Genomic DNA, 25,393 nt, shown 5'->3' with positions numbered 1-25,393 from the left:
TCCAGAGCCTGCCCAAGCCTCATTCATTCCCACCCTTGTCAAAAGACCATCACATGCCTCAGTCCAGTGAAGTAACTTTTCACAGCTACCCTTGTTCTCAGGGACCTGGAGGAATAGGTGACATGTTCGCCAGACCAACTGTGCACTGTGTGTGTGTGTGTGTGTCCCGGGCATGAGAGTTGACCGAGTGTTGCGGAGCTGGAGTCACGTGTGGGACAGAGCGGGCAGGTTCCCGTTTACAAATGACCAATCCTGGCACTTGTCACGGCCATATTCCCCCAGTGCCATTTTGTCAAAGTTCCCCACTAAAACTCCCGCCAAAAGCCTGAACCTCTCCGGGTTACTCACAGCGGAGTAACTCCTGGTGAAACCGCGTCAAATTATCACAGAATCATCTCAACAGTTTTAAAAGAAACACATAAGTAATTAGAAGGTACACAAAAAAGCTGGAGAAACTCAGCGGGTGCAGCAGCATCTATGGGGCGAAGGAAATAGGCAACGTTTCGGGCCGAAACCCTTCAAGGGTTTCGGCCCGAAACGTTGCCTATTTCCTTCGCCCCATAGATGCTGCTGCACCCGCTGAGTTTCTCCAGCTTTTTTGTGTACCTTCGATTTTCCAACATCTGCGGTTCTTTCTTAAACACATAAGTAATTAGAAGTCTCGGGCAAACTGCGTTCTGACCTGAATGTCGTTGTGGGGGTTCCAGTCCGAGTCATAAATCACCACGGTGTCGGCTGTGGCCAAGTTAATGCCCAGACCCCCAGCTCGCGTGGACAGAAGGAAGCAGAACTGCTGAGCTCCAGGGGCTGCAGGGACCAAGGACAAAGAGATGGGTCAAGGAGGGTCCCATTCACCACCTTTGATGCAACTGGTACAGATTTGCCGTCTCAAAGCGGATAAGGTGGCCCTAGGAATATCGTGCGCTTGGACAAAGACCTTTGCCACCATTCTACACATTTTTATACACAGTTCCTTCCTACACATTCTGTCTGTTCCACACCTCCTCAAGGTGCCTATTTGACCAAGTTCTCCCCCTCGCTCCATCGAGAGTTCTGCAACGTCACACCCATCCCTTCTCTCCAGAGATGCCGCCTGTCCCGCTGAGTCACTCCAACATTTTGTGTTTATCTTCGGTGTAAGCCAGCATCTGCAGTTCCCTCCTCCACCTCTCTAAAAAAAAAAATCTCCTTTTGTGCCTCATGTGTCTTACCTTGACAGCATCTCTGTGCAGCACCTTGGAATATTGTGCCAAGTTGTGTCAAGTTGCTACATGCACTGCCGGGGGAAATCACACATCACCTGCTACATGCTTTCTGCCCTATTAGAAACTCTGCAAGGCTGGGCTATTACTGAGCATGGAGACAGCCCAGCCTGGCACCACACAGCCCAGCCTGGCTGAACTAGCTTTCTTAAACAAGCTGCATCTGGGGAGGGAATGGACAGGCAACGTTTCGGGTGGGGACACATCGAGGCAGCGCCTGAAGAAGGATTCTGACCCAAAACGTCGCCTGTCCATTCCCCCCCACAGATGCTGCCTGGCCTGCTGGATTGCTGGAACCTGTAGTTCCTTGTCTCTTCATAAACAAGCTACCAACTTAGTCCCATTTCTCTGTAAGCCTTTTTTTAAATTTTCCAAGTGCTCATCTATTCCCCTCTCTCTGCTTCCAGCTTCTCTCTGCCTCGCATCTCACTTTGAACTTTGGTTCATTTTATATTCATCACCTCTTGTTCAGCAGAATACAAATAAAAATCACTGCACTCGCTGGAATTGCAAAATAAGAATAGAAAATGCTGCAGGCACTCACACATCATCAATGGAAAGCAGCTAATGTTTTTGGTCAACAGAATTGGGAGGGAGGTAGAACAATGCGTATCAGGTTGCAGAAAACAAGACAAAGTGCCTCACTCTATTGTCCCTGTGGGGAACGAGCTGCCTGGGGAAGCTACAGAACCAGACACAATTCCGATTTGGAAAAGGCATTTGGGAAAGTATATGGATAGTAAGGGACTAGAAGGCTATGGGCCAAATGCAGGCAAATGGGACTAGGCTAGTATGCCAGCTTGGTCGGCATGGACAAGGTGGGTCAAAGGGCCTGTTGTTGTGCTCCGTGACTCCATCCCTTGCCTCTCATATCTCTTCTTATGGTATCATACATCTGGACCACCTTCCCAAAAAAGCAGACTGGGAGCAAATACCAACTGTTGCCCAAGAACAGAACCGGCAGCTCCTGCTTTGTCACAGGAATCCACGCATATAGTCACACAGCGTGGAAACAGGCCCTTCGGCCCAACTTGCCCACGCTAACCAACATATCCCATCTGCACAAGTCCCACTTGCCTGTGCTTGGCCCATATCCCTCCTATTCATGTACCCGTCTAATTGTTTCTTAAATATTGCGATATTTGCGATCGACCACACCTGGAGTATTGCGTACAGTTTTGGTCTCCAAATCTGAGGAAGGACATTATTGCCATAGAGGGAGTGCAGAGAAGGTTCACCAGACTGATTCCTGGGATGTCAGGACTGTCTTATGAAGAAAGACTGGATAGACTTGGTTTATTCTCTCTAGAATTTAGGAGATTGAGAGGGGATCTTATAGAAACTTACAAAATTCTTAAGGGGTTGGACAGGCTGGATGCAGGAAGATTGCTCCCGATGTTGGGGAAGTCCAGGACAAGGGGTCACGGCTTAAGGATAAGGGGGAAATCCTTTAAAACCGAGATGAGAAGAACTTTTTTCACACAGAGAGTGGTGAATCTCTGGAACTCCCTGCCACAGAGGGTAGTCGAGGCCAGTTCATTGGCTATATTTAAGGGGGAGTTAGATGTGGCCCTTGTGGCTAAGGGGATCAGAGGGTATGGAGAGAAGGCAGGTACGGGATACTGAGTTGGATGATCAGCCATGATCATATTGAATGGCGGTGCAGGCTCGAAGGGCCGAATGGCCTACTCCTGCACCTAATTTCTATGTTTCTATGATATCTGCGGGAGTTTTTAACCTCAGCAGGCCCGGGGCTGCCTTCGCTGTAAGACTGGGGCGAGGTGGACCATTGTGTTCCCAACATACACGAGGGATGGCGCTCCGTCGCGCTGGCTCCTGCTCACCGTTGAAGCGGTCGATGGCCTCCTGCCGCTGGTTGCCGGTGATGCTGCCGTCGATCCGCTCGTACTTGTAACCGTCGTACTCCAGGAAATCCTCCAACAGGTCGAGCATCTTCGTCATCTGCCAGTCAACAGACCAGACACTGGATCACACAGAACAGTACAGGAATGGGCCAGAACCGGCAGCCCACAATGTCCGTGCCGAACATGATGCCAAATGTAATCGCATCCGCCTGCACATGATCCATATCCCTCCATTCCCTGTGCAAACGCCTCTTAAATGCCACTATTGTATCGGACTCCATCACCACCCCTTAGGCACTCACCCCTGTCTGTGTAACAAAAAATCTTGCCCCACACATCTCATGTGAACCTTTGCCCTCTCACTGTAAAGCTGTGTACTTTTGTCTTTGGCTTCTCAGGCTTGGGGAAAAAGGTTCTATCTATCCTATCCCTGTGTATCCATGTGCCCATCTAAAAGCCTCTTAAACACACGGTCGTATCTGCCACCACCACACCACCCGTCAGCGCGTTCCAGGCATCCACCACAGTCTGTGCTAAAAAAAACATTCCCTGCACATCTCTGTTAATCTTTGCCCCTTTCTGCTGAAAGCTGCACCATCTAATATTTGATGTTTCTATCCCGGGAACATCTGGATTACGTGCTGAAAGCGGACCCCCAGACTGCAGCGCTGCCGACTACATGGGCAGCCCCGTGAGGGTCCCGTCTCTGCAGACCCTGGGCATGGAGATGGGAGCCGGTCACCCCTCCCACCCCGACCTACCTGGGAGAAGATCAGCACTCGGTGGCCTTGGCTGTGCAGCTTCTTCAGCATCTTCTGCAGGAGGATCAGCTTCCCCGAAGACTTCGCCAGCGCGTTCCCGTCGTACGATCCATTGGGCAACACCGGAGCTTCCTGCCAACACCAGCAACGTGAGTAAACGTGAGTGACGCTCCCTTCAGCAGGGACCGAGCGACAGGTTTCTCTATTGTACAGTCTGTGCAATTCTACAAAGTCAATTTGAACCCAATGTCCTTTGCCTTACAGCTAAATACACCGACATTCAGACGGAAATTGCAACTCCCTGCACCCACTGGCAGGATGTCTGCCGCACGCCCAGCACTCTATACGTACCATAGCAGCCACTGGGAAGAGGTAGGGATGGTTACAACACTTCTTCAGGTCCATCATGATGTTCAGCAAAGACACCTGGTTCCCACCGCCTTTCGAATTCAGAGCCTCAAAGTTTTTGGTCAAAATGAACTTGTAATACTTCCTGTGAAGGTAAGCACAAGAATCAGATTCCCAGGGTGAGCTGCTTGCCCCCAGATTCAGAGCCAGCCCTCAGTGTTCCCCAACTTACTTCTGCATGGAACTCAGCTCCACACGGACTATCAGCTCCGTCTTTGACGGCATGTCCTTGAAGACATCGGCCTTGAGTCGCCTCAGCATGTGCGGACCCAGGACGTCGTGAAGCTTCTTGATCTGATCCTCTTTCGAGATATCTGCAAACTCCTCCAAGAATCCTTCCAGATTACTGTAACGACAGAGGAGCAGTCACTGCTGTCCTGTGGGTGGGTGCCCAGGGCTGGGGCTTACTTGCATCGTTACCTGCCATGTACTACCCACCTCCCAGACCAGTAGCACCTTGCCCCAATACCACCCCTGCCCCAACGACCCCCCGACCCAACGCCACCCTGCCAACCCCAATACAGGAAAGGGATGGCTGCTTTGGAAAGGGTGCAAGGGAGGTTTACCAGATTGATGCCTGGATTAGGGGGTTAGCTACAGGGAGAGGTTGGGCAGACTTGGATTGTTTTCTCTGGAACACTAGAGGTTAGAGTGAGGACACTGATAGAAGTGTATAAAATTGTGAGAGGCTTAGATAGGGTAGACAATCAGGACATTTATTCCAAGATGGAAAAACTAATAACTAGAGGGCACAGCTTTAAGGTGAGACAGGCAAAATGTATAGGATGTGTGCGGGGCAAGATTTTTTTGTTTATTTACACAGAGTGGTGAGTGCCTGGAATGTGCTACCTGAGGTGGTTGTGGAGGCAGATACGATAGTGGCATTTGAGACTTTTGGATATACAGGGAATGGAAGGGATATGGATTATGTGCAAGTAGATGAGGGTTGGGTCTCGGTATCATGTTCGGCACAGACATTGTGGGCCGAAGGGCCTGCTCCTCTGTTGTTCTATGTGCTATACCATTCCCTGCGACAGTGACTCTGTGAACAAACTGGTTGCTGGATGACAACATGCGCGACGACATTGTGGCAACATCCTGTGACACAAGAAGATTACCGAGTGAAAAAGAGCGGGGTAAATGTTGAAGTAACAAAGCTTACTTGAAGCGCACGGGAGTGAGGAAGTTCAGAAGGTGGAAGAGTTCCTCCAGGTTGTTCTGCAGAGGCGTTCCCGTCAACAGCAGCTTGTAATCGATCTTGTAAGCATTGAGCACCCTGAAATACTGAGAAATAAACAACTCACACATGGACACATGGAGACACATGGCAATAGCATAGACAAGTTAATCATGACCAAATCTTCAGCAGCGCATTAGTAGCATCTTCCAGTTTCGTTCCAGCTCCCTTTCACGCACATACATCCAATTCTCACACACATTATTTCCTTACCATGTATCGATACACTGTAAATGGCTCGATTGTAATCATGTATTGTCTTTCCGCTGATTGGATAGCACGCAACAAAAGCTTTGCACTGTACCTTGGTACACGTGACAATAAACTAATCTGAATCTGAATTCCTTTCTAAAGCTTTTCACTGCATCTCAGTACATGTGGCAATAAACTAAATTAATTAAAGTTAACATTGTATAAGAAGGTAGACAAAAATGCTGGAGAAACTCAGCGGGTGAGGCAGCATCCATGGAGCGAAGGAATAGGTGACGTTTCGGGTCGAGACCCTTCTTCAGACTGATGTTAACATTGTATTTGCTTCCACCGTCTCATCTTAACGCATCAAATAATTTCTCATTTATCCAGTATTTTTGCATCTGCAATTCTTACACAGTGGGATTAGTTTTAGACGTTATAGGCCAGCGTTGCAATTATGTTCACATGCTGAGAAACCTCCACACTGCCAGAGTGCTCCCTTAACAGGAATCACTTAATTATAAAACTCAACGTTACTTCTACCTTCCCCAGACCCGGTGGACAGGAACATCGGGAGCTCGCAGGTCCCTGGTGGGAGACCGCTCTTCGGAGCTCCCGCAACAGCAATTTTCCCCCACTGGAATCGCAGGGTTCAAAGGACTCGGAGCGGGGCCTAACGTCGCCCGGCGTGGCACAAAAGGCCGCGGGACTTACCATCGCCCGCCGGGGGCTTTAACATCGTGAGCCCCAGTCGCCTCAACGCAGCAGTTGGACTGCTGGACCGCGGGAGAAGAACAAAGGGAAGAGATAAGACTTTGCCTTCCATCACAGTGAGGAGGTGTTGGAGATCCACTGTGATGGATGTTTATGTAAACTGTGTTAAGTGTGGGTCTTGGGTTTTTTTGTAATGTAAGACTGTAGAAAATGCAATTTCATTCAAACCAAGCTGTTTGAATGACAATAAAAGGCATTCTGTTCTGTTCTATTCTATTCTATTACTTCTACCTTCCCCTGAATTTTACAATTATTCCTTAAGTTTTCCAATAAACGGCAAGGTTTTGAAGGACATCAGTGACCATCCCATCACAGTGTCACCTGTGGAACGTGGATACCCAGATGGATCGGTGCCCAGAGGTAGTCACCAGGTCAGGGACAGTGAACACATCCCTGCAGATGTTCCCCAGAGGTGACCGCATCAACTGGTACCTACCTTGGACTGGTTGTTCTTCAGCCGGTGAGCCTCGTCGACCACGAGACACGCCCAGTCGATGGAGCCGAGGATGGTCTGGTCAATGGTGATCATCTCGTACGAGGTGAGCAGAACGTGAAACTTGATCTGTGCGTCGCTCTGAAAACAGAGAGCGTTTCCCCTCAGAATTAGCAATCCCAATCAGCACTCAACACGCCAGGCAAGCAAATCAAATCATATTCAGCCCATTTCTCTGCAACACCGGCGGTTACGGGGAGATCTGTAGAAGTTTATAAAATTATGAGAGGTATAGATAGGGTAGACAGTCAGAACCTTTTTTTCCCCTCAGGGTGGAAATGCCAAATACTAGAGGGCACAGCTTTAAGGTGAGAGGGGAAAGTTTAATGGAGATAGACAATAGGTGCAGGAGTAGGCCATGTGGCCCTTCGAGCCAGCACCACCATTCAATGTGATCATGGCTGATCATCCCCAATCAGTACCCCGTTCCTGCCTTCTCCCCATATCCCCTGACTCCGCTATTTTTAAGAGCCCTATCTAGCTCTCTCTTGAAAGCATCCAGAGAACCTGCCTCCACCACCCTCTGAGGCAGAGAATTCCACAGACTCACCACTCTCTGTGAGAAAAAGTGTTTCCTCGTCTCCGTTCTAAATGGCTTACCCCTTATTCTTAAACTGTGGTCCCTGGTTCTGGACTCCGCCAACATCGGGAACATGTTTCCTGCCTCTAGCGTGTCCAAGCCCTAAACAATCTTATGTGTTTCAATGAGATTCCCTCTCGTCCTTCTAAACTCCAGAGTGTACAAGCCCAGCTGCTCCATTCTCTCAGCATATGCAGATGTCCGGGGAAACTTTATTTTACAGTGAGAATGACAATGGGGGGGGGGGGGGGGGGGGGACAGCATGGTGGCGCAGGGGTGGAGTTGCTACCTTACAGCACCCGAGGTCCAGGCTCAATCCTGCCTATGGGCGCTGTCTGTACAGAGTTTGTACGTTCTCCCCCTGACTTGTGTGGGTTTTCTCCGGGTGCTCTGGTTTCCTCCCGCACTCCAAAGACGTACAGGTTTGTAGGCTAAATGGCTTGGTAAAATTGTACGTAGGCCCATGCGTGTGCAAGATAGTATTAATGTACAGGCATCGCAGGTCGGCGCGGACTCGGTGGGCCGAAGGATCTGTTTGCGCTCCGTGTCTCTAAACGGAACCAAACCAAACAATAATAAACCTAACCCGACCAGTGACAGCTGCATCCTATGAATCCTAAAGAATAAAAATCAAAACCAAAAGACAAGACAAGACACTCACCTTCATCCTGAAGGTTTTTCTCCCACTCTTGAAGAAATTCTCATCAAAGCAGAATTCGTTCTCCCGGATAATGGCTCGGCAGTCCTTGTCTCCCGTGTACGTTAACACGTAGAAGTACGGTGCCCAAATCTTGAACTCCCGCTCCCAATTGATAATCGTCGACAAAGGAGCGCTCACCAGGAACGGTCCCTTGGAATGACCCTGCGTGGGAAATAAGGCAGAGGTGGATGTATGATGGATGAACAAGAGGTGCAAGTTTACCGCGCATGGAATGAATGCGGACAAAAGCTGTAATTAGAGCAGCATTGGCCTATGCACGACCCCTTCTTCTTCTTCTTCTTCTTCTTCTTGCGAATGAAACATAAACCAAAGGAATAGTTAGATCTCAAGCCTGGTGTTGAGCAGCCTGGTTGTTGTCTCTGCGCCAATGTCTGCCAGGCCCTGACACAGCTCCATTTGGTGGGTGGTAGAGCGGGCACCCAGAGATGACATGGTTGGCTGTCTGTTGTTCTGTTCCGCATTCACAGGCTGGGCTCTGGCGGAGCCCCCATCTCCACATGCTGGCATTGAAACGCTAAACTCCAGTACCAAGTCTGTTGAGCTTCACCCATGCTCCTCTGTGGAGGTCAGACCCTGAACAGCTTTTATCTGGTGAAGAGATGTAGCTGTGTAATGGAGATTCATGACCCCAATTCATACAGAGTCATACAGCAAGGAAAAACAGGCCCAATCACCCAACTCGTCCATGCTGACCAAGATGCCCCATCTACACCAGTTCCATTTGACCGCACTTGGCCCATATCCCTCTAAACCTTTCCTATCCATGTGCTTGTCTAAATCACTTTTAAATATTGTTGTTGTACCTCCCCCAACTACTTCCTCTGACAGCTCGCTCCATATATCCACCACCCTGTGAGTGACAATTGTGTTCTTCAGGTTCGAAATGCTGCTGAATAGTTCACAGCCAAAACTCAAATCAGCATTTGCCATTATTTTGATCTTTACTCAATATTCTATTGTGGAAATCCAAAAGTAGACGACACAGCTCACATTTTACATTTCAATAATATTCAAGACAACTTTTCATGTAACGTTTGTAACTACATGACCCAAGTTAACGTGGACGAACATACAGTAAAGTTTATGAATCCCAAGATAGACACAAAAAGCTGGAGTCACTCAGCGGAACAGGCAGCATCTCTGGAAAGAATGAATGGGTGACGTCTCAGGTCGAGACCTTTCTTCAGACTGAATGAATGAATCCCAAATTAGTTTACAACAGCACAGAAGGAACTAACACTCAGGGATGCGACTGAATCCAAAGCAGATCCCTCAGAGATCTAGACTTGACTACCCGTTAAATAGTCGAGAACAAAGCACGAGGGGCAAAGGACAAATTTAACCCGTGACGGTTTGTGGCAAAGAGATGGAAATTGTTGCAATGGACAGTAGGTGCAGGAGTAGGCCACTCGGCCCTTCGAGCCAGCATCGCCATTCACTGTGATCGTGGCTGATCATCCACAATCAGTACCCTGTTCCTGCCTCCTCGACTCCGAGAGGGCAGCTGCAAGAAGCAGCCAATATTCTGGGGTCATGGAACAGTCCAGCACAGGAACAGGCTCTTCGGCCCACAATGGCCATGCTAAACATGATGGCATTCAACTAATCTCCTCTGCCTGCACATGATTCATATCCTTCCATTCCATGCACCTATCTAAAAACCTCTTAAATGCCATCATATCTCCATCCACCAACACCCCTACAGTATGTTCCAGGCACCCACTAATCTTTGTGCATAAATTTGCCCCTGCACAATCTCCTTCAATCTTTGCCCCTCTCACCTTAAAGCTTTGCCCTCTAATCTCTGACATGTTCACCCCTAGGAAAAAGGTTCTGACTGTCTACCCTATCTGTGCCTCTCATAATTTTAAACAGTTCTATGTTCCTCAACCTTCCACATGAGGTAAAAACTGTCCGACTCACGAGCCGAACCGCGCAATCCCACCCCAAAGTCTTCGAAGCTCCTCCAAGCCCATGGATCCTAACCTTACCCTCACACACCTCCCCCTGGCACTTCTCCCCAATCGCACAGCATTCCACATACCCCCACCCCATCGCACGGTTGCTCACCTCTTTGAAGAGCGAGTACAGGAAGACGATGGTTTGCACAGTTTTCCCCAGTCCCATTTCGTCAGCCAGGATGGTGTCGGTGCCCTGTGCCCAGGAGAAGCGCAGCCAGTTCAGCCCCTCCAGCTGGTACGGGTGTAAGGTGCCTCCGGTGGCATCAATGTAATCCATCTGCTTGTCGAACTTCACCATCGGCTGCCCACAAGGGAAGGGTAAATATTCACACAGTCAGGGTGCGGTAACTTCCAATGCATTAAATGCACAACCCCGTCAGATTTGAACCCGACAAGAATCAGGCAATGAATGCCCCTTGCTGCCAATTCTAGAAAACAAATGGTGATCTGGATGGTTTCTGTAGGTTAATTGGCCTCTGTGAATAGCCCCCAGTGTATCCATTTCTCAATGGATGAGAAAGTGGGATAACTTAGAACTAGTGTGAATGGTTGATCGATGGTCAACATGGACTCGATGGGCCTCTTTCCACACTGTTTCACTACAAATGAGATGCTAAATCTGACAGCATGCAGAGCTTGTCTTCTCTCTGCCTTCAAAAACATAACTTGTACCTAAACCACAAAATGTTTGTTACAACATTGTGGTGGAAGCTTCAATCTATATCTAATAACGCCACTCGATTGATTCACTTTTGGTGCCATCTGTGTGGAGTTTGCACGTTCTCCCCATGACCATGTGCATTTCCTCCGGGTGATACGACAAGCGTGCGGGTTTGTAGGTTAATTGGCCCACGTGTGTAGGGAGTGGATGAGAATGTGGGATAACATGGAACTAGTGTGTGGATAGGTGATCGATGGTCGGCGTGGACTCGGTGGGCCGATGGGCCTGTTTCTACGCTGTATCTCGAAACAAAAAACACTAAAACACTCTGAAGGTTGGCGTGTCCTGTCTGGGAGCCGACAGTCGGGCACAGCCCCTCTCGTGCGGAGACCCTGTGCCAGCTGCCTGTTCACTTACATCCACCACAGGTTGGCAGGGGGGCGGCTCGAAGATCAGCTCCTCAGCTTTCTGCCCGTTCTTATTCAGCTTCCTCACTGGTCGTATGTCGTCCCCCATAATCAACTGCCTGCAGAAAGAGAGGGGAAAGATCAGAGCAGCTGATGTCCACTGTGACACAGCCATTACAAACCTCCCCTCCCACACCCTGCTGCTGGGGCTGCCCTACCCACACGTCACCAAACAATCAAGCACAGCAACCCAAGACTCTCCCGACATTTTGTTTTCATGGGTGATGACTGCAAACTTACATTTGCACTTATTAATGTTAGGACGGCAGAGGCACAGCTGGCTCACAGCGCCAAAGACCCAGGTTCGATCCTGACCTTGGATGCTGTCTGTGTGAAGTTTGCACATTCTCCCTATGACTGCGTGGGTTTCCTCCGGGTGCTCCGGTTTCCTTCCACATCTCAAAGACATGCGGGTATGTCGGTTACTTAGCTTCTGTAAATTGCCCCTAGTGTGTAGGGAGTGGATACGAAAGTGGGATAGCATAGAACTAGTGTGAATGGGTGATTGATAGTCAGTGTGGACCCGGTGGGCCGAAGAGCCTGTTTCCATGATGTATCTGTCATTCAAGAATCAGAAGGCAAGAATATAATGTCCGTGTACAATAAATTCTCATTTATCCGCTCAGCCTCCAATGCTCTTGAGAAAATAAGCCAAGTCTGTCCAACTTCTCTCTATAGGATGTTTGTGTTAAATTCTATTGTGTAGTGTGTGTTCTTTTTAAGTGTATCGCTGCTGGCAAATTCATTTCACTGCTCCTTCGGGTGCATGTGACGAATAAATTTGCCTTTATAAGTAATACTCTCGAAACCAGGCAGCAATCTGGTAAACTTCTGCATCCCCTCTAAAGTCAGGTACATGCTGTGCTTGGTGAGCAGTGTTTGACTGAACTACAATTAGTCAATGAGGTGACTAGAATTTGTCATCTTCAACCTGAAAGATCAACTCTTTCGACAGATGCTGCCTGACCAGCTGAGTGCATCCAGTACATATATATATATTATTTTTTTTTCACACTCCCAGCATCGGCAGTATTTTGATTTTCACCAGAAGTGACCTGCTGCTTCTGTAAAGAGATACTGACCTGTGATTCCAATACATCTCCTTCATGGAATCATAATCTGAAACGTCAAAATCTTCAAATTCCCAGGTGGCCTGATCATACGGCAAATCCCTCCATTTAACCAAATAGTGCAAGTCACCCTTCTTGTCAAAGCTAGGAATAAAAGAAAAAAAAGATGAAAGCGTTTAACCCAGTTATATCAAGAACACGGGTTACATGTGCAGTAGGGAGGGTTTGCGGAGGAGCAAGCTTCACACGCCATGTCCATCTAATCTAGTACCTGACCAAGGAGCTTTTGAGTGGGACTATCCAAACAGTGAGTCTGCATCATGGCATTGATTTCAAAGACAAATGAACATAGAACAAGCTTACAGCATAGGAAAAGGTCCTATGCGGAGTCAGGGGATAGCGGAGTCAGGGGATATGGGTAGAATGCAGGAACGGGGTACTGATTGGGGATGATCAGCCATGATCACATTGAATGGCGGTGCTGCCTCAAAGGGCCGAATGGCCTACTCCTGCACCTATTGTCTATTATCTATAATATGTGGGGCAAATCTAATGACAAAATAAAATAGTCACATTTTCCTGCACATAATGCAAATCCAAAAAGACAAACTGTTGTATATTTTTTAATTTTAAAAATAATCCTGCAGCATAGAAACATAGAAAATAGATACAAGAGGAGGCCATTTGGCCCTTCGAGCCAGCACCGCCATTCATTGTGATCATGGCTGATCGTCCCCAATCAATTAACCTGCCTGCAGGATCAGGGGGAAGGGGGCACGACAAGAACACAACTTCAATTGTTCAGCAGTGATGTCAAGTAGCATTTCTTCAAGCAAGTTACAAAACACTGTATTGATTTAAGATTTGTCAAGTCCGAGGAAAGAGGGCTCGAGTGGTCAAAATCTGGAATGCCCTTTCCTCCGACTTGACTAATCTTAAATAGAATCTTAAAATGAAAACAGAAAATGTTGTAGATCGGGCAGCATCGAGGGAGAGAGAAAAACAGTTGACATTTCAGATGAATGACTGTATAAACTCTCTAGCAGATGCTGCCTGATCTGAATATCTCCAGCATGTTCTTATTTCATAGGTAGATACAAAATGCTGGAGTAACTCAGCGGGACAGGCAGCTTCTCTGGAGAGAAGGAATGGGTGACGTTTCGGGTCGAGACCCTTCTTCAGAACTTTGAAGAAGTTCTCCTCCTCTCTCCGACGAGAGATCAGTTTGAAGATGTTTTTATTTCAGATTTCCTTTATCTGCAGTTCAACCTTTGACTGGCGGTGTTCTGTAGGACAAGGAGTTAGACAAGCAGGTGGGTGACGGGCTTGCAGGATACATCGCCCTTCTTCGAACTGATTGGTGCGGAAAGGCAGCCGCCATCTCAAGATTCAAGAGATTCTATTGTCATGTGTCCCTGATACATAGATACATAGAAAATAGGTGCAGGAGAAAATAGGCCATTCGGCCCTTCGAGCCATTGATAGGACAATGAAATTCTTGCTTTGCTTCAGCACAACAGAACATAGTAGGCATTGACTAGAAAACACATCAGTGTGTCCATATACCATTATATAAATATATACACACATGAATAAATAAACTGATCGAGTGCAAATAACAGATAAAGGGCTATTAATGTTCAGAGTTTTGTCCGAGCCAAGTTTAATAGCTTGATGGCTGTGGGGAAGTAGATCGATTTACTGATCGGTTCCTCACCTGTGATTGATGAATCGTTGAACGAGCAGCCACTCGGGTTTGATGCCGTATCGGTAGAACCTCGCCTCCATCGCCGCAAACTGTGGATCTTTACTCTTCCGCTTCTCGCTCTTCTCGTCGTCCCCAGAGCCGTAGTCATACGGCGGCGGCTCGTCCATGTCATTCTTCCGTTGGAAGTTCCGGAACATCACCGTGTGGTACATCTCCAGCTGCAGTGAACCAACAGCCGCCACACATGTGTGAACACAACCCCTTTGCTGTCGAATAGTGCAAGGCTTGGACAGAGTGGATGTGGAGAGGGTGTTTCCACTAGCGGGAGAGTCCCAGGACTAGAGTTCGTAGCATCAGAATTAAAGGACATTCCTTCAGGAAGGAGATGAGTAGGAATTTTTTTTTAGTCAGAGGGTGGTGAATCTGTGGAATTCTTTGCCATGGAAGGCTGTGGAGGCCGTCAATGGATGTTTTTTAAGGCAGAGATAGATCCAATTTTAGATTAGTACGGGTGTCAGGGGTTATGGGAAGAAGGCAGGAGAGTGGAGATAGGAGGGAGAGAGAGATATAGATCAGCCATGATTGAATGGTGGTGTAGACTTGATGGGCCAAATGGCCTAATTCTGCTTCTATCATTATGACCTTATGAATTCACAAGAACAGGCCCTTCGGCCCACCACGTCTGTGCCGAACATGATGCCAAGTGATCCATTCCCCTGTCTGCACGTGATCCATATTCCACTATGACCTGCATATCCAAGTGCCTATCTAAAAGCCTCTCAAACACCATTGCCATAAATGCCTCCATCACCGCCCCAGGCACCCACCACCCTCTGTAAAAAAAACTTGCCCTGCTCATCTCCTTTAAACCTTGCCTGTATCATCTTACAGAATTTGACGTTTCCATCCTGGGAAAAATGTTCTGACTGTCTGCCCTATCTATGCCTCCCATAATGTTATATACTTCTATCAGCTCTCCCCTCAACTCCCGCCCCCTTTCTCAAGTCTAACTGTAAAGGAAGTAACACGAAGATACAGTGAATTATAAAAACTAAGCAAAGAGGCAGACAGACAGAGATGGGGAGGGAAGACAAAACTGCCTGCTGGAGAGTAGAACACCAGAGAAATCTCCCTGTGAACCAACAACAGACTTGCACCTGCTGAATAATATCTTTAAGGGAAGAAATTGTGCCACAGTATCACAGATAGATAGCATGGTGAAGGCGGCTTTTGGCACACTGGCCTTCAGTAGTCAGGGTATTGAGTTTAGAAGTTGGGACGTTATTGTACAAGACATTGGCCAGGCTGCATTTGGAGTATTGTGTTCAGTTTTGGTCACCCTGCTATAAGAAAGATCTCATTAAGCTGAAACGAGTGCAGAAAGATTTACAAAGACATTGCCAGCACTCGACGGCTTGAGTTATAGTGAGAGGTTGGGCAGCCTAGGACTTTATTCCTTTGAGTGCAGGAAGCTGAGGAGTGGTCTTATAGAGGCGTATAAATCATGAAACATGATGAATACACAGAGTCTTTACGAAGATAAGGGAATCATGAATTAGAGCGCATAGGTTTAAAGTGAGGGGGGAAAGATTTAAGAGGATCCTGAGGGGCAACCTTTTCAGAAAGAGGTTGGTGAGTTTTTGGAACGAGCTGCCAGAAGAGATAGTTGAGGCAGGTGCAAGAACAACATTTAAAATACATTTGGACATGTACATGAATAGGAAAAATTTAGAGGGATATGGGCAAAAAACAAAGGCAAATGGAACTAGCTTAGATGGGATACCCTGGTCGGCATTGAACGATTTGGGCTGAAGGGCCTCTTTCTGTGCTGTCTGACTCTATACTGCCATCCATGTTTATTACGGGTGTGACTCTGAACCCACAGTGCATGACAACTGCAATAGACATGTGTACTGACAGTCTTTGGTGCATGTATTATGAATGAACACTCGGAGTGGGTAAAGAGGGGCAACTACGACATTCAGGCCCACAAAGCCTCTGCCATTCAGGAATAGGTTTGGCTTGTGCCAGCTCTTATTCAACCTACCTGCAATTCTGTGGCCCAGGAGCAGTGCCAATAGGATCGCCCCACCCACTTGACAAAGAACTCCCGCTCTGGTCGACCTTCCAGGGCCTTGGGATGGTCAACATCGTTCCCTCCATCGGCAAGAGTGGGTGGCGGTGTGCGGGGCGGAGGGGGAGAACCCCACGACCAGTGCAAGATTCGCTGCACTTTGCCATTCAGGGGGATACACTGCAGGAGCACAAAGACGTAAACAATCGATATAGACCGGCCGAACCGCATTGCGAGCTCTAACCTGTTCACAAAATACTCAAGCAAGCCTTCAAATAAACACAGCATTGTGCCTTCTGCCCAACCGTTCTGTTATATTCCCAGTTCTCTTCTCTCTTTATCAGTTCTAGCGGTGTTTCGCATTACAAGTGGCATCCCGTACCCGCAGGCCCCTCCAGGATAAGATTCACACCGACATTCAAGAATAGGACATGATCTAAGAGACCACTTCGTCAGTATGAATGAACACAAATGCATGAACGTACACACGTGGATGTACAATTCCACAGCAATCCATGGATAACTTTTCCTTTCCCGTGCGCAGTATCCGTTTGTGGTACACCCAGAGGTCATGAGTTCAAATCACCCAAACAGTATGATGAACTTTAAGGAAAAGGCCCAGCCTAGGGAGGGGATGCGCAAATCATGATTTTACAAGTCAACCCTGGCACATGGCAACAGCTGGATTGGCCGGGTGAATGGTCTCTGATACTCTAACACACGGGGATTCAAGATTTCCACTGTGGAGTAAGGGGGATAGACAGAGTTAGGAAGGGATTAGGTGACTGGTTTGAGAGAGGGGAAGCCTGTCCACGATGGGGGGCGGGGGGTGGAGAGTTGCACGATCGATGTGGGGAGGGGGTGAAGACAGCCCGATGGTTGGGGTGGGGTAGTTGCTGAGTATACCGGCAAGAGGGAAAGGACATTGGGGCAACCAGCAACCGTGGTAAGTACTAGGAAGAGATGGATGCCTCCACCTCTCCAGCAGCCCAGATAGGATGGAGGCCCAAAACCAACCGTCATGCAACGGTCTGAATTTGCTTTGTCCTCAAAGAACGGCAGCTATATTTTACACAAGGAAGTTTCGTGCAGCATTTGTTGTCAATACTCAATAGTCTCTGCCCATTGTGTGTAGGGAGGAACTGCTGATACTTGTTTACACCGAAGGTAGACACGGAATGCTGGAGTAACTCAGCGGGTCAGGCTGTGGTGACATTTGAGGTGAGGAACTGGTGACGTTTCGGGTGGAGACCGTTCTTCAGACACTAAAGTCTGATGAAGTGTCTCAACCCAAAACGACACCTTCACCTGTTCTTCAGAGACACTGTCTGACCCGCTGAGTTACTCCAGCATTTCGTGTCTAGCCTCAGAGCGCTGTTGGCAAAGGTGGTGACAACACCCCGCCTGTTAACGGCCAAGCATCCCTGAGCATCGGATCCCACCAACACCGCTGCTTTGGAGAAATAAGCAAAGGGCAGCGTGGAAACCGAGGGGCAAACTTGAAGAAGGTCAGCAAGTCGTGTGCTCAGGCCCAGTTACAGACTCACCAGGCAACGTGGACAAATCCACTCTCCGTTTGGGATCTCGGGTAGCGAGGGGTTAAGGCAGTGAATGTGATACGAAGAAGGACAAGAGTCACAACACAGCAGCTCCCCCCCATCCTTGCAGACGCGACAGAACTCCATGTGATCATCATCCTCTTCATCCACAACCTCTTCCTCGTCTTCATCCTCTTCCTCCTCTTTGGCCTCCCATTGGATTCCTTCTTTTTCCTGAATGATTGCAAGGGATAGTTTTTGGGTTTTTTACGGGGTGCCTTATAACACAATCCCACAAGGCAGCACTGCATCTCACACAGCTAGCTCCAGCCACAGTTTAGTTTAGATTAGGGATACAGCACAGAAACAGCATGGAAACAGGCCCTTCGGCCCACCGAGTCCACGCTGACCATCAATCACCCGTTCACACTAGTTCTATGTTATCTCACTATCTCACCCACTCCCTACACACTGGAGGCAATTTACAAAGGCCAATTAATCTACAAGTTTGCAAGTCTTTGGGATGTGGGAGGAAACCAGAGTACCCAGAGGAAACCCACGCAGTCACAGGGGGAACCTGCAAACTCCACACAGACAGGTTGCGGGTTTTTTCTTTTCTTTTTCTTTTTTGTATGGCTTTGTAAATATTTGATTAGTATTCAAATGTAAATAATTTGGTGTACATATGGTGTACATATAGCTGCTAAATTTGTATAAGATAATTACAAGCAGTTGAATAAGGGGTGGGAATTAATAAGCTTTGGCTTCTTCCTGCTCCTTTACGGACACATACGATTTCATTTATTTATAGATATTGTTTATGACACTTTATAAATATTTTTGTTTTGTTTTTTGTATGCTGTTTCACATTTGCTTTTTATTCTTTTATTCTGTTCGAAATAAATAATAAAATAAATAAATAAATAAATAAATAAGACCGCAGAAAGGATCAAACCCAGGTCTCTGGCACCGAGGACGTGAGGCTGGAAGGCAGATAGACCCCATGCCATCAGAACAGAAGTAATTGTGAATGCTGCACCTTCCCGACTTGGAAATATCTTTCATCAATGCCCCACCAGTCCAAATATTTAATACCCTGCAGCATTCTGCTCGCACCTTCACTGGAAAGCTGTGGTTCGAGGCAGCATTCCACCATTACATTGTCAAGGGCAACAATCGTACAATGGCCAACAAACACCTGCACTGCCAGAGACACCCACCCCCCACACCCAGTGAATGGGACAGTGGGCAGAAGATACAATCATGATGGGCACCCCTAGTTTTCAATGGCACTACGTACCAGCACCTCTAAAAATTAATAAATAGATTTTTAATTTTATATCATTTAGATTTTTTAATGCTCTTCACTTTTTTAATTCTTTTTATGAGAAAAAGATTTAGAACAGTTTTAAAAATAACACTTTTTAACCTAGACGTCGGCCCCTTAAACAGCTTAAAGGTGGTCAGAGCAGCAGCCAAGATTAATTATTTGATGTACAGCAGCCAATAGTGTCACATGAACCTTTGTATCAAAGGCTGTGACTATCAACATCGTTATATTATTTTACGGTTGCGTGACACGCATGTTTGGTGAATGGTCTAGTGAGTATTATATTAAATATCATGTTTAATGTTTCATCTTGCATTGATTTTAAACTGTTTGCTTATTAGTTTATTCAATTGGAAGTTGATTGGTGATAAATCAATTGATCATAGTTGAGGCAGGTAAGAAACATTTAGACAGGTACGTAGATAGGACAGGTTTAGAGGGGTATGTAGGCAGGTAGGACAAGTGTAGATGGGACATGTTGGCCAGTGTGGGCAGGTTGGCCAAAGGGCCTGTTTCCACGCTGTATGACTCAAAAATCCACACTGAAGAGGTTGGGGAACATACAATGAAAAACAAAATGTTGATAAATGTAGCTTCATTTTTAATTGATATTCGTGCTGGCACCATTTTGTCGACAAAAAAAAAAAGCACAGTGGGCATCACAAGTGGATGAAGGGTAAAGGGAAGAAGCTTTTACAAAGCGCTGATCAGATGCATTGAATTTCTGTGCCAAATCCTGCCTCAGACATTCACGTAAACACATCCGCTTTCCAGTGCAGGCTGACTGGCCCACGGGTTACTGTGTGGTCACTTGTTTGCTTGCACTGGGGTGAGATATTCATGCTCTCATGTGGTTGGGAGTTAAACTGTAGATGGGAGCTTCGTTTATCCCTCCACACTCCAGCTCAGTGACAGCAAAACCCCACAAAACAAATTCACGACAACCTACAGCAGCTACAGTCGCAACGAAATAGAATCGGACACTTACACAGTGCAGACAACTCCACCTCCCTTCCGGTGCCTTCTCCATTTCAGGGTCCAGGCAGACTAAATGATAAGCTCTCGGACACGTGTCGCACAAAATAATTTCCCCTCCTTGCTGGCAAACCTCACAGTAATCCTGGTGATCAGTCTCATAGCCATCGCCTTCTTCCACTGAGAATGAAAGGAGCCAAGAGTCAGGGAATTTACAGCATCCCAACAGTGCACTGAATGGGGAACTCAAAATTGATACTTTATTTGGGAGAAATTTTTTTCCCCAGTGCTGGGAAACTCCAGGGTCAAACGCACTTGCTTTAAAAAAAAAAAATGATTTGCTAACACCATGCGCTCAGGATTTCAAAGATGATGGGAGGTTCTGGAAAAAAAAGAGTGGGAGGAAGCACTATGTGACTAGATTTCAATGTAATCCAGATGCAGAAATGTGTAAGGGAATGAACTAGTTTTAAACCAGAATCAGGAGCTCAGGGGTCAGTAGTGGCAAAGGGGAGGAGATTCTGATCAAGTTGTTGAATTACCGGATGGAGCGGCTGACTTAGAGAGGCTGGAGGAGTTGATTTAGCTCCAGCCCCCACATCCCATATGGGATTCATGCACATGGCCAGTTTGTGAACTATACACCCAGACACAGCTCAAAGGCACAAGCTCTGTTCATTTACTCACTCGGAAATAATAAGACCATCTTTGAGCTTGGTAGCAGCAGCCCAGCCCAGGTCAGATAATCTGCCACAGACTAGGAACTGAACCAGACACCTCCTTCCCTCTGCCCTGGGTACCTCATCACACAACAGATTTATTTATTTAACCATAAGAAGATAAGGCTCCCAGGATGCGGCGCGCCGCAGAGCCGAACGACTGGCAGGCTGGGAGAAACTCAGCAGGTGGGCCGCCAAGAGAAAAGAGGGACCCGATGAGGGGGCATTGAGGCCAAAAGAGGGACCGTGGCGGGCTGCAGCCACGTGCAGCAGCAGCGGGGCTGGTTCACCGCTGCGAGAAGATAAGTGGACTGAGAACATTTGAAACCTAGTCGGTGCCAGAAATGTGCGACTCGTTGTGTACTGCCTCGGTGAAATCTGCTGTATGGTTTTACCATATTGTATGCAAAAACAAATAATTTCACTGTACCTAAATGCATGTGACAATAAAGTATCGTTGGATCATTGACTGGTCCTCAATATGAGATGGTCCTGCATACACACAGGTGTCAGAGGTTATGGGGAGAAGGCAGGAGCATGGGGTTAGGAGGGAGAGATAGATCTCAGCCATGATTGAATATATCTGATTTATGGTAGACTAGATGACCGAATGGCCTAATTCTACTCCTATTCCTTATAACCGCACAAGTGGTTCAACCGCCAAATGCGCGGAGGGACACTTCTACCCAATGCATCCACAGAGAAATCTTTCAGGATGATGTTGATTACTTACATTTCTTCTTTCGCTTGCCACCTTTCCTCCTCCTTTTGCCCAAACCGGCCGATCCCTCGGATCGCACCGAGCAGCTGTGGATACTGGCACTGTCCAGGTCAGATTCACCATGGTCATCTTCATCACTCTGCGGCACAAACACAAGTACAAGGAGACTTCAAGCTTTCAGACTTCCACATGCCTGCATTATCTCTTATCAAGTAGCAACTTCAGCTACACCAATATTGCTTTAGCCCCTGCTTCAAACAACATCTTCTGGCAGCTTGTTCCATACACCCACCACCCTCTGTGTGAAAAGGTTACCCCTCAGGTTCAAGGCGACATTAATCCCCACCTCCGAGCCATGTGCAGACAGAAGATTTTAAGCTGGAAAGATTACAGAGAAGATTTACAAAGATGTTTCCAGGACTTGAGGGGCTGTTTCCAGGACTAGAGGGAGAATCTGGGCTAGTTAGGACGTTATTCCACGGAGGCAGGAGGTTGAGGAGTGATCTCATAGGGGTATATAAAATCCTGAGGGGAATAGATAGGGTGAATGCAAACAGTCTTTATTCCTACATAGGGGAATCTAGGTTTAAGATGAGAAGTGGAAGATTTAATAGGAATGTGAAGGGTAACTTTTTATCACAAAAAGGGTGGTGGGTATATGGTACGAGCTGTCAGAAGGTGTAGTAACAATATTTAAAAGTCATTTGCACAGATACAAGGATAGGAAAGGTTTGGAGGAACATGGGCCAAACGCAGGCAAACGGGACTAGTTTGGATGGGACATCTTGGTCAGCATGGATGGTTGGGCTGCAGGGCCTGTTTCCATATGATTCCATCAGGATTGGAAAGGATGTTCCTCCATTAGGAACATCACAATTTAAAACAGAACGGTCCAGTCTTACCGAAGATTCTTTTTTCCGTTTGCCACTGAATCCTCCAAGTTTGATTTTCAGGGGCACCATCTTCTTGCCCTTTCCTTTCTTCTTCAGTTCTGCAGCCCGAGTACTTTTGCTTTTCTTCCGCACCCCTGGGCCTGTGGACAGGAGGCGACAACCATAGTCATACCCCGAACGCTGTACGCCCACCTGCAACAATTGGGTCATTTGGTCTCTCCATCCCCTCTCAGTTTCAAGCCCTGTTGTCCTGATGAGGACTCTCTGTGGATTACATCCCTAGCCACTGGAGTTGATATTACTTGTCCACAATCACCCTTCCTTCATGAACAAGCACAGAAGTTGATCACTGCCAGGCTATTATCACAGAGATGTTACAATTGATCCGAGCTCAACCCTGCCCTCACCAAAATCCGCACACTAACACCCATCCCAGTCATCAGAACCCTTCAGTGATACAACACATAGAGATGTTGTGTTGGTGTCAATTCTTCGGTGGGTTCGTTAAAATAATGCATCTTGCAAATATTTATCCTGACCTTGAAATTCACCGCTCAGACAGTTATTCTGAGTCACTACAAATTTCTTCCTCAATATGAACCCAGGAGACCCTCAATATACATTGCTCGCCTCTAGTTAATGGCGATTCTGAAATGGCCGTGGCATTACATGGAACACAGAACAGTACAGACAGAAAATGCTGGAGTAACTCAGCGGGTGAGGCAGCATCTCTGGAGAGAAGGAATGGGCGACGTTTCGGGTCGAGACTCGAAACGTCGCCCATTCCTTCTCTCCAGAGATGCTGCCTCACCCGCTGAGTTACTCCAGCATTTTGTGTCTACCTTCGATTTTAACCGGCATCTGCAGTTCTTTCTTACGCTGAACAGTACAGCACAGGAACAGGCCCTTCTGCCCACAATGTCTGTGCTGTAAATGATATCAAGTAAAACTAATCTCTGCCTGTACGTGATTCTGATTCCCTGTATATCCATGTGCCTATCCACAAGCCTCTTCAATACCATTATCATATCTGCCTCCACCACTACCTCAGGCACCTCGTTCCAAACACCGACAACCCTCTGTGGAAAAAAAAAAACTTGCCCTGCACATCTCCTTTAAACTTTGCCCCTCTCGTCTTAAAGGTATGCTCTCTAGTCTTTGACATTTCCACCCTGGGGGAAAAGGTTCTGACTGTCCACCCTATCTATGCCTCTCATAATTTGATACTTCTTCAGGTTGCCCCACCATCTGTGGTGTTCCAAAGAAAACAATCCAAGTCTGTTTTACCTCTCCACATTGCTAATCCCCCCCCCCCCGGGCATCATTCAGGCATCATTCTGGTAAATGCTCCTCAGCACCCTCCACTCTCTGTACTGTTGTGGGACTGTTACCTTTGCCTTCTTTGGTCTTGGCTTTCCTCAGAGGGATGGGGGGCTGGATTGGGGGTGGCACCTGGATGGGCACGGATGGAGCCACGATCACCTGTTCCACTACAGCTGCCACCGCAGCGGCTGCCACCTCTGCCGCCGCCACCGACGTCCCTTTGAATGGGTTGTTGGCGCTGAACTCCCGCCATTTTGCACCAAGCACTGTCATCATTTTTGACATGGGGATTTTGGGATTTTTCTTGGCAATGAGTGGCCTGGTGGAGAATAGAGGGCACAACAATGGACACTGTTAGTAAAGGAAGATGCTGGAGTAACTCAGCGGGTAAGGCAGCATCTCTGGAGAAAAGGAATAAGTAACGTTTTGGGTCGAGACCCTTCATCAGACTGAAAGGATTATTAAAGGATTCAGATAACCCGAAGGAAACAATTTAATACTGACAGACAATTTCAAAGTAACTAATACCTACATAGTACCTTTAATGTATTTAAGTGGCTCAAAGCACTTCAAATGAGGGTTACCAGATCAAAATTGACAACAGTGTGAAATAATCACAGTGAGATGTTTACATTGCATTACACAGGCTATTCAGTCTGCTGGTTAATTCAATGTTTAGACTCCCCAGGAGACGCCTTCCATCCACCATGTTGCCCAATCAATGCGTTCTTCTCATTTCTTCCACTAGGAAGCTTTCCTATGGTACATCTCAAACCATTGGCTCAATTATTCTGAATTATCAATTCTGAAGGGTCACGACCCAAAATGTCACCCATTCCTTCTCTTTAGAGATGCTGCCGGTCCTGCTGAGTTACTCCAGCATTTTGTGTCTATCTAAAGTTTTCCATGAGCTCAGAGTAGTGCCGAATAGAGACTGGAAGCCGTGTTCTTTCAAGGTTGCAGGAGCAAAGCCTTGGAGCGTGTTAAAAGAAAAAAACAAGTTTTCTCACGCTGCCTCCAGCTCTTTTACCAAGAATCTTAAATTTGACCTGTTGCCTCGAAGTAGCAGCAGTAAGAAGGGAAATGTAGTGAGGGGAACTACCAATGGTGTGAGCAAGGTGAGAAACACAGGAGAGATCAAGCTGAAGTGTCAACTTTGCCCCACACATTGTTGACCTGCAAGCTATTTCTAGTATTATCCATTGTTATATCAAGTCTCAACATTTACATATTTTGCTTTTATAGAGAAGCTATGTTTTCCGTGGCAAAACAAACGCATGAGATAAAGTGAAATGAATAAAAGTTTTTTTAATTTGCACACAGAATATTGACTTCTTGGTGCAAGATGATTAAACAGTAAGAACCAAAAGTAGAATCAGTTAATCCAGAGTTACAGAGACTGAGCAGGAGGAGTTCAATTAATGGGATAGTCCTAACATACCCGCTGCTCGGGCACAATGGCCTCCATCTGTGCTGCACCATTTAATGTTGTATAAATGGATAGGTCACAGCACACCTCATATAATCAGAGGAAACCAACACTAATTCTAGAGAGTACTTACATTTAGAATGTGAGTTGGCAACAAAATATAACCAACTTTTCACTCCAATTACCAACCTGCTCTCTAACGAAGACATCTCGAAGAAGATGCAAAGTCCT

General features: G+C 47.1%; 1 protein-coding gene across 5 annotated transcripts in view; it reads right to left on the bottom strand.

Annotated features, from left to right (window-relative positions):
- The window catches only part of chd5 (chromodomain helicase DNA binding protein 5), a 71,180-nt gene that overhangs the window by 28,668 nt on the left and 17,119 nt on the right, over nt 1-25,393 (bottom strand). For all 5 annotated transcript variants that reach the window (XM_033048161.1, XM_033048164.1, XM_033048163.1 and 2 more), the window contains 18 exons: nt 23,802-24,052; nt 22,420-22,550; nt 21,530-21,656; nt 20,091-20,257; nt 17,782-18,006; nt 16,208-16,414; nt 14,170-14,378; nt 12,465-12,596; nt 11,333-11,441; nt 10,364-10,555; nt 8,234-8,434; nt 6,936-7,073; nt 5,459-5,580; nt 4,469-4,642; nt 4,240-4,381; nt 3,889-4,020; nt 3,107-3,224; nt 683-807 (listed from right to left, as the gene is read on the bottom strand). In XM_033048161.1, the coding sequence (XP_032904052.1) occupies nt 683-807; nt 3,107-3,224; nt 3,889-4,020; nt 4,240-4,381; nt 4,469-4,642; nt 5,459-5,580; nt 6,936-7,073; nt 8,234-8,434; nt 10,364-10,555; nt 11,333-11,441; nt 12,465-12,596; nt 14,170-14,378; nt 16,208-16,414; nt 17,782-18,006; nt 20,091-20,257; nt 21,530-21,656; nt 22,420-22,550; nt 23,802-24,052 (2,902 nt within the window). The remainder of the gene's footprint in view (nt 1-682; nt 808-3,106; nt 3,225-3,888; nt 4,021-4,239; nt 4,382-4,468; nt 4,643-5,458; nt 5,581-6,935; nt 7,074-8,233; nt 8,435-10,363; nt 10,556-11,332; nt 11,442-12,464; nt 12,597-14,169; nt 14,379-16,207; nt 16,415-17,781; nt 18,007-20,090; nt 20,258-21,529; nt 21,657-22,419; nt 22,551-23,801; nt 24,053-25,393) is intronic.

Source organism: Amblyraja radiata, chromosome 31, assembly GCF_010909765.2.
Source record: "Amblyraja radiata isolate CabotCenter1 chromosome 31, sAmbRad1.1.pri, whole genome shotgun sequence".
In the NCBI taxonomy this organism is placed as follows: domain Eukaryota; kingdom Metazoa; phylum Chordata; class Chondrichthyes; order Rajiformes; family Rajidae; genus Amblyraja; species Amblyraja radiata.
This window is presented reverse-complemented; position numbering and strand designations above follow the sequence as displayed.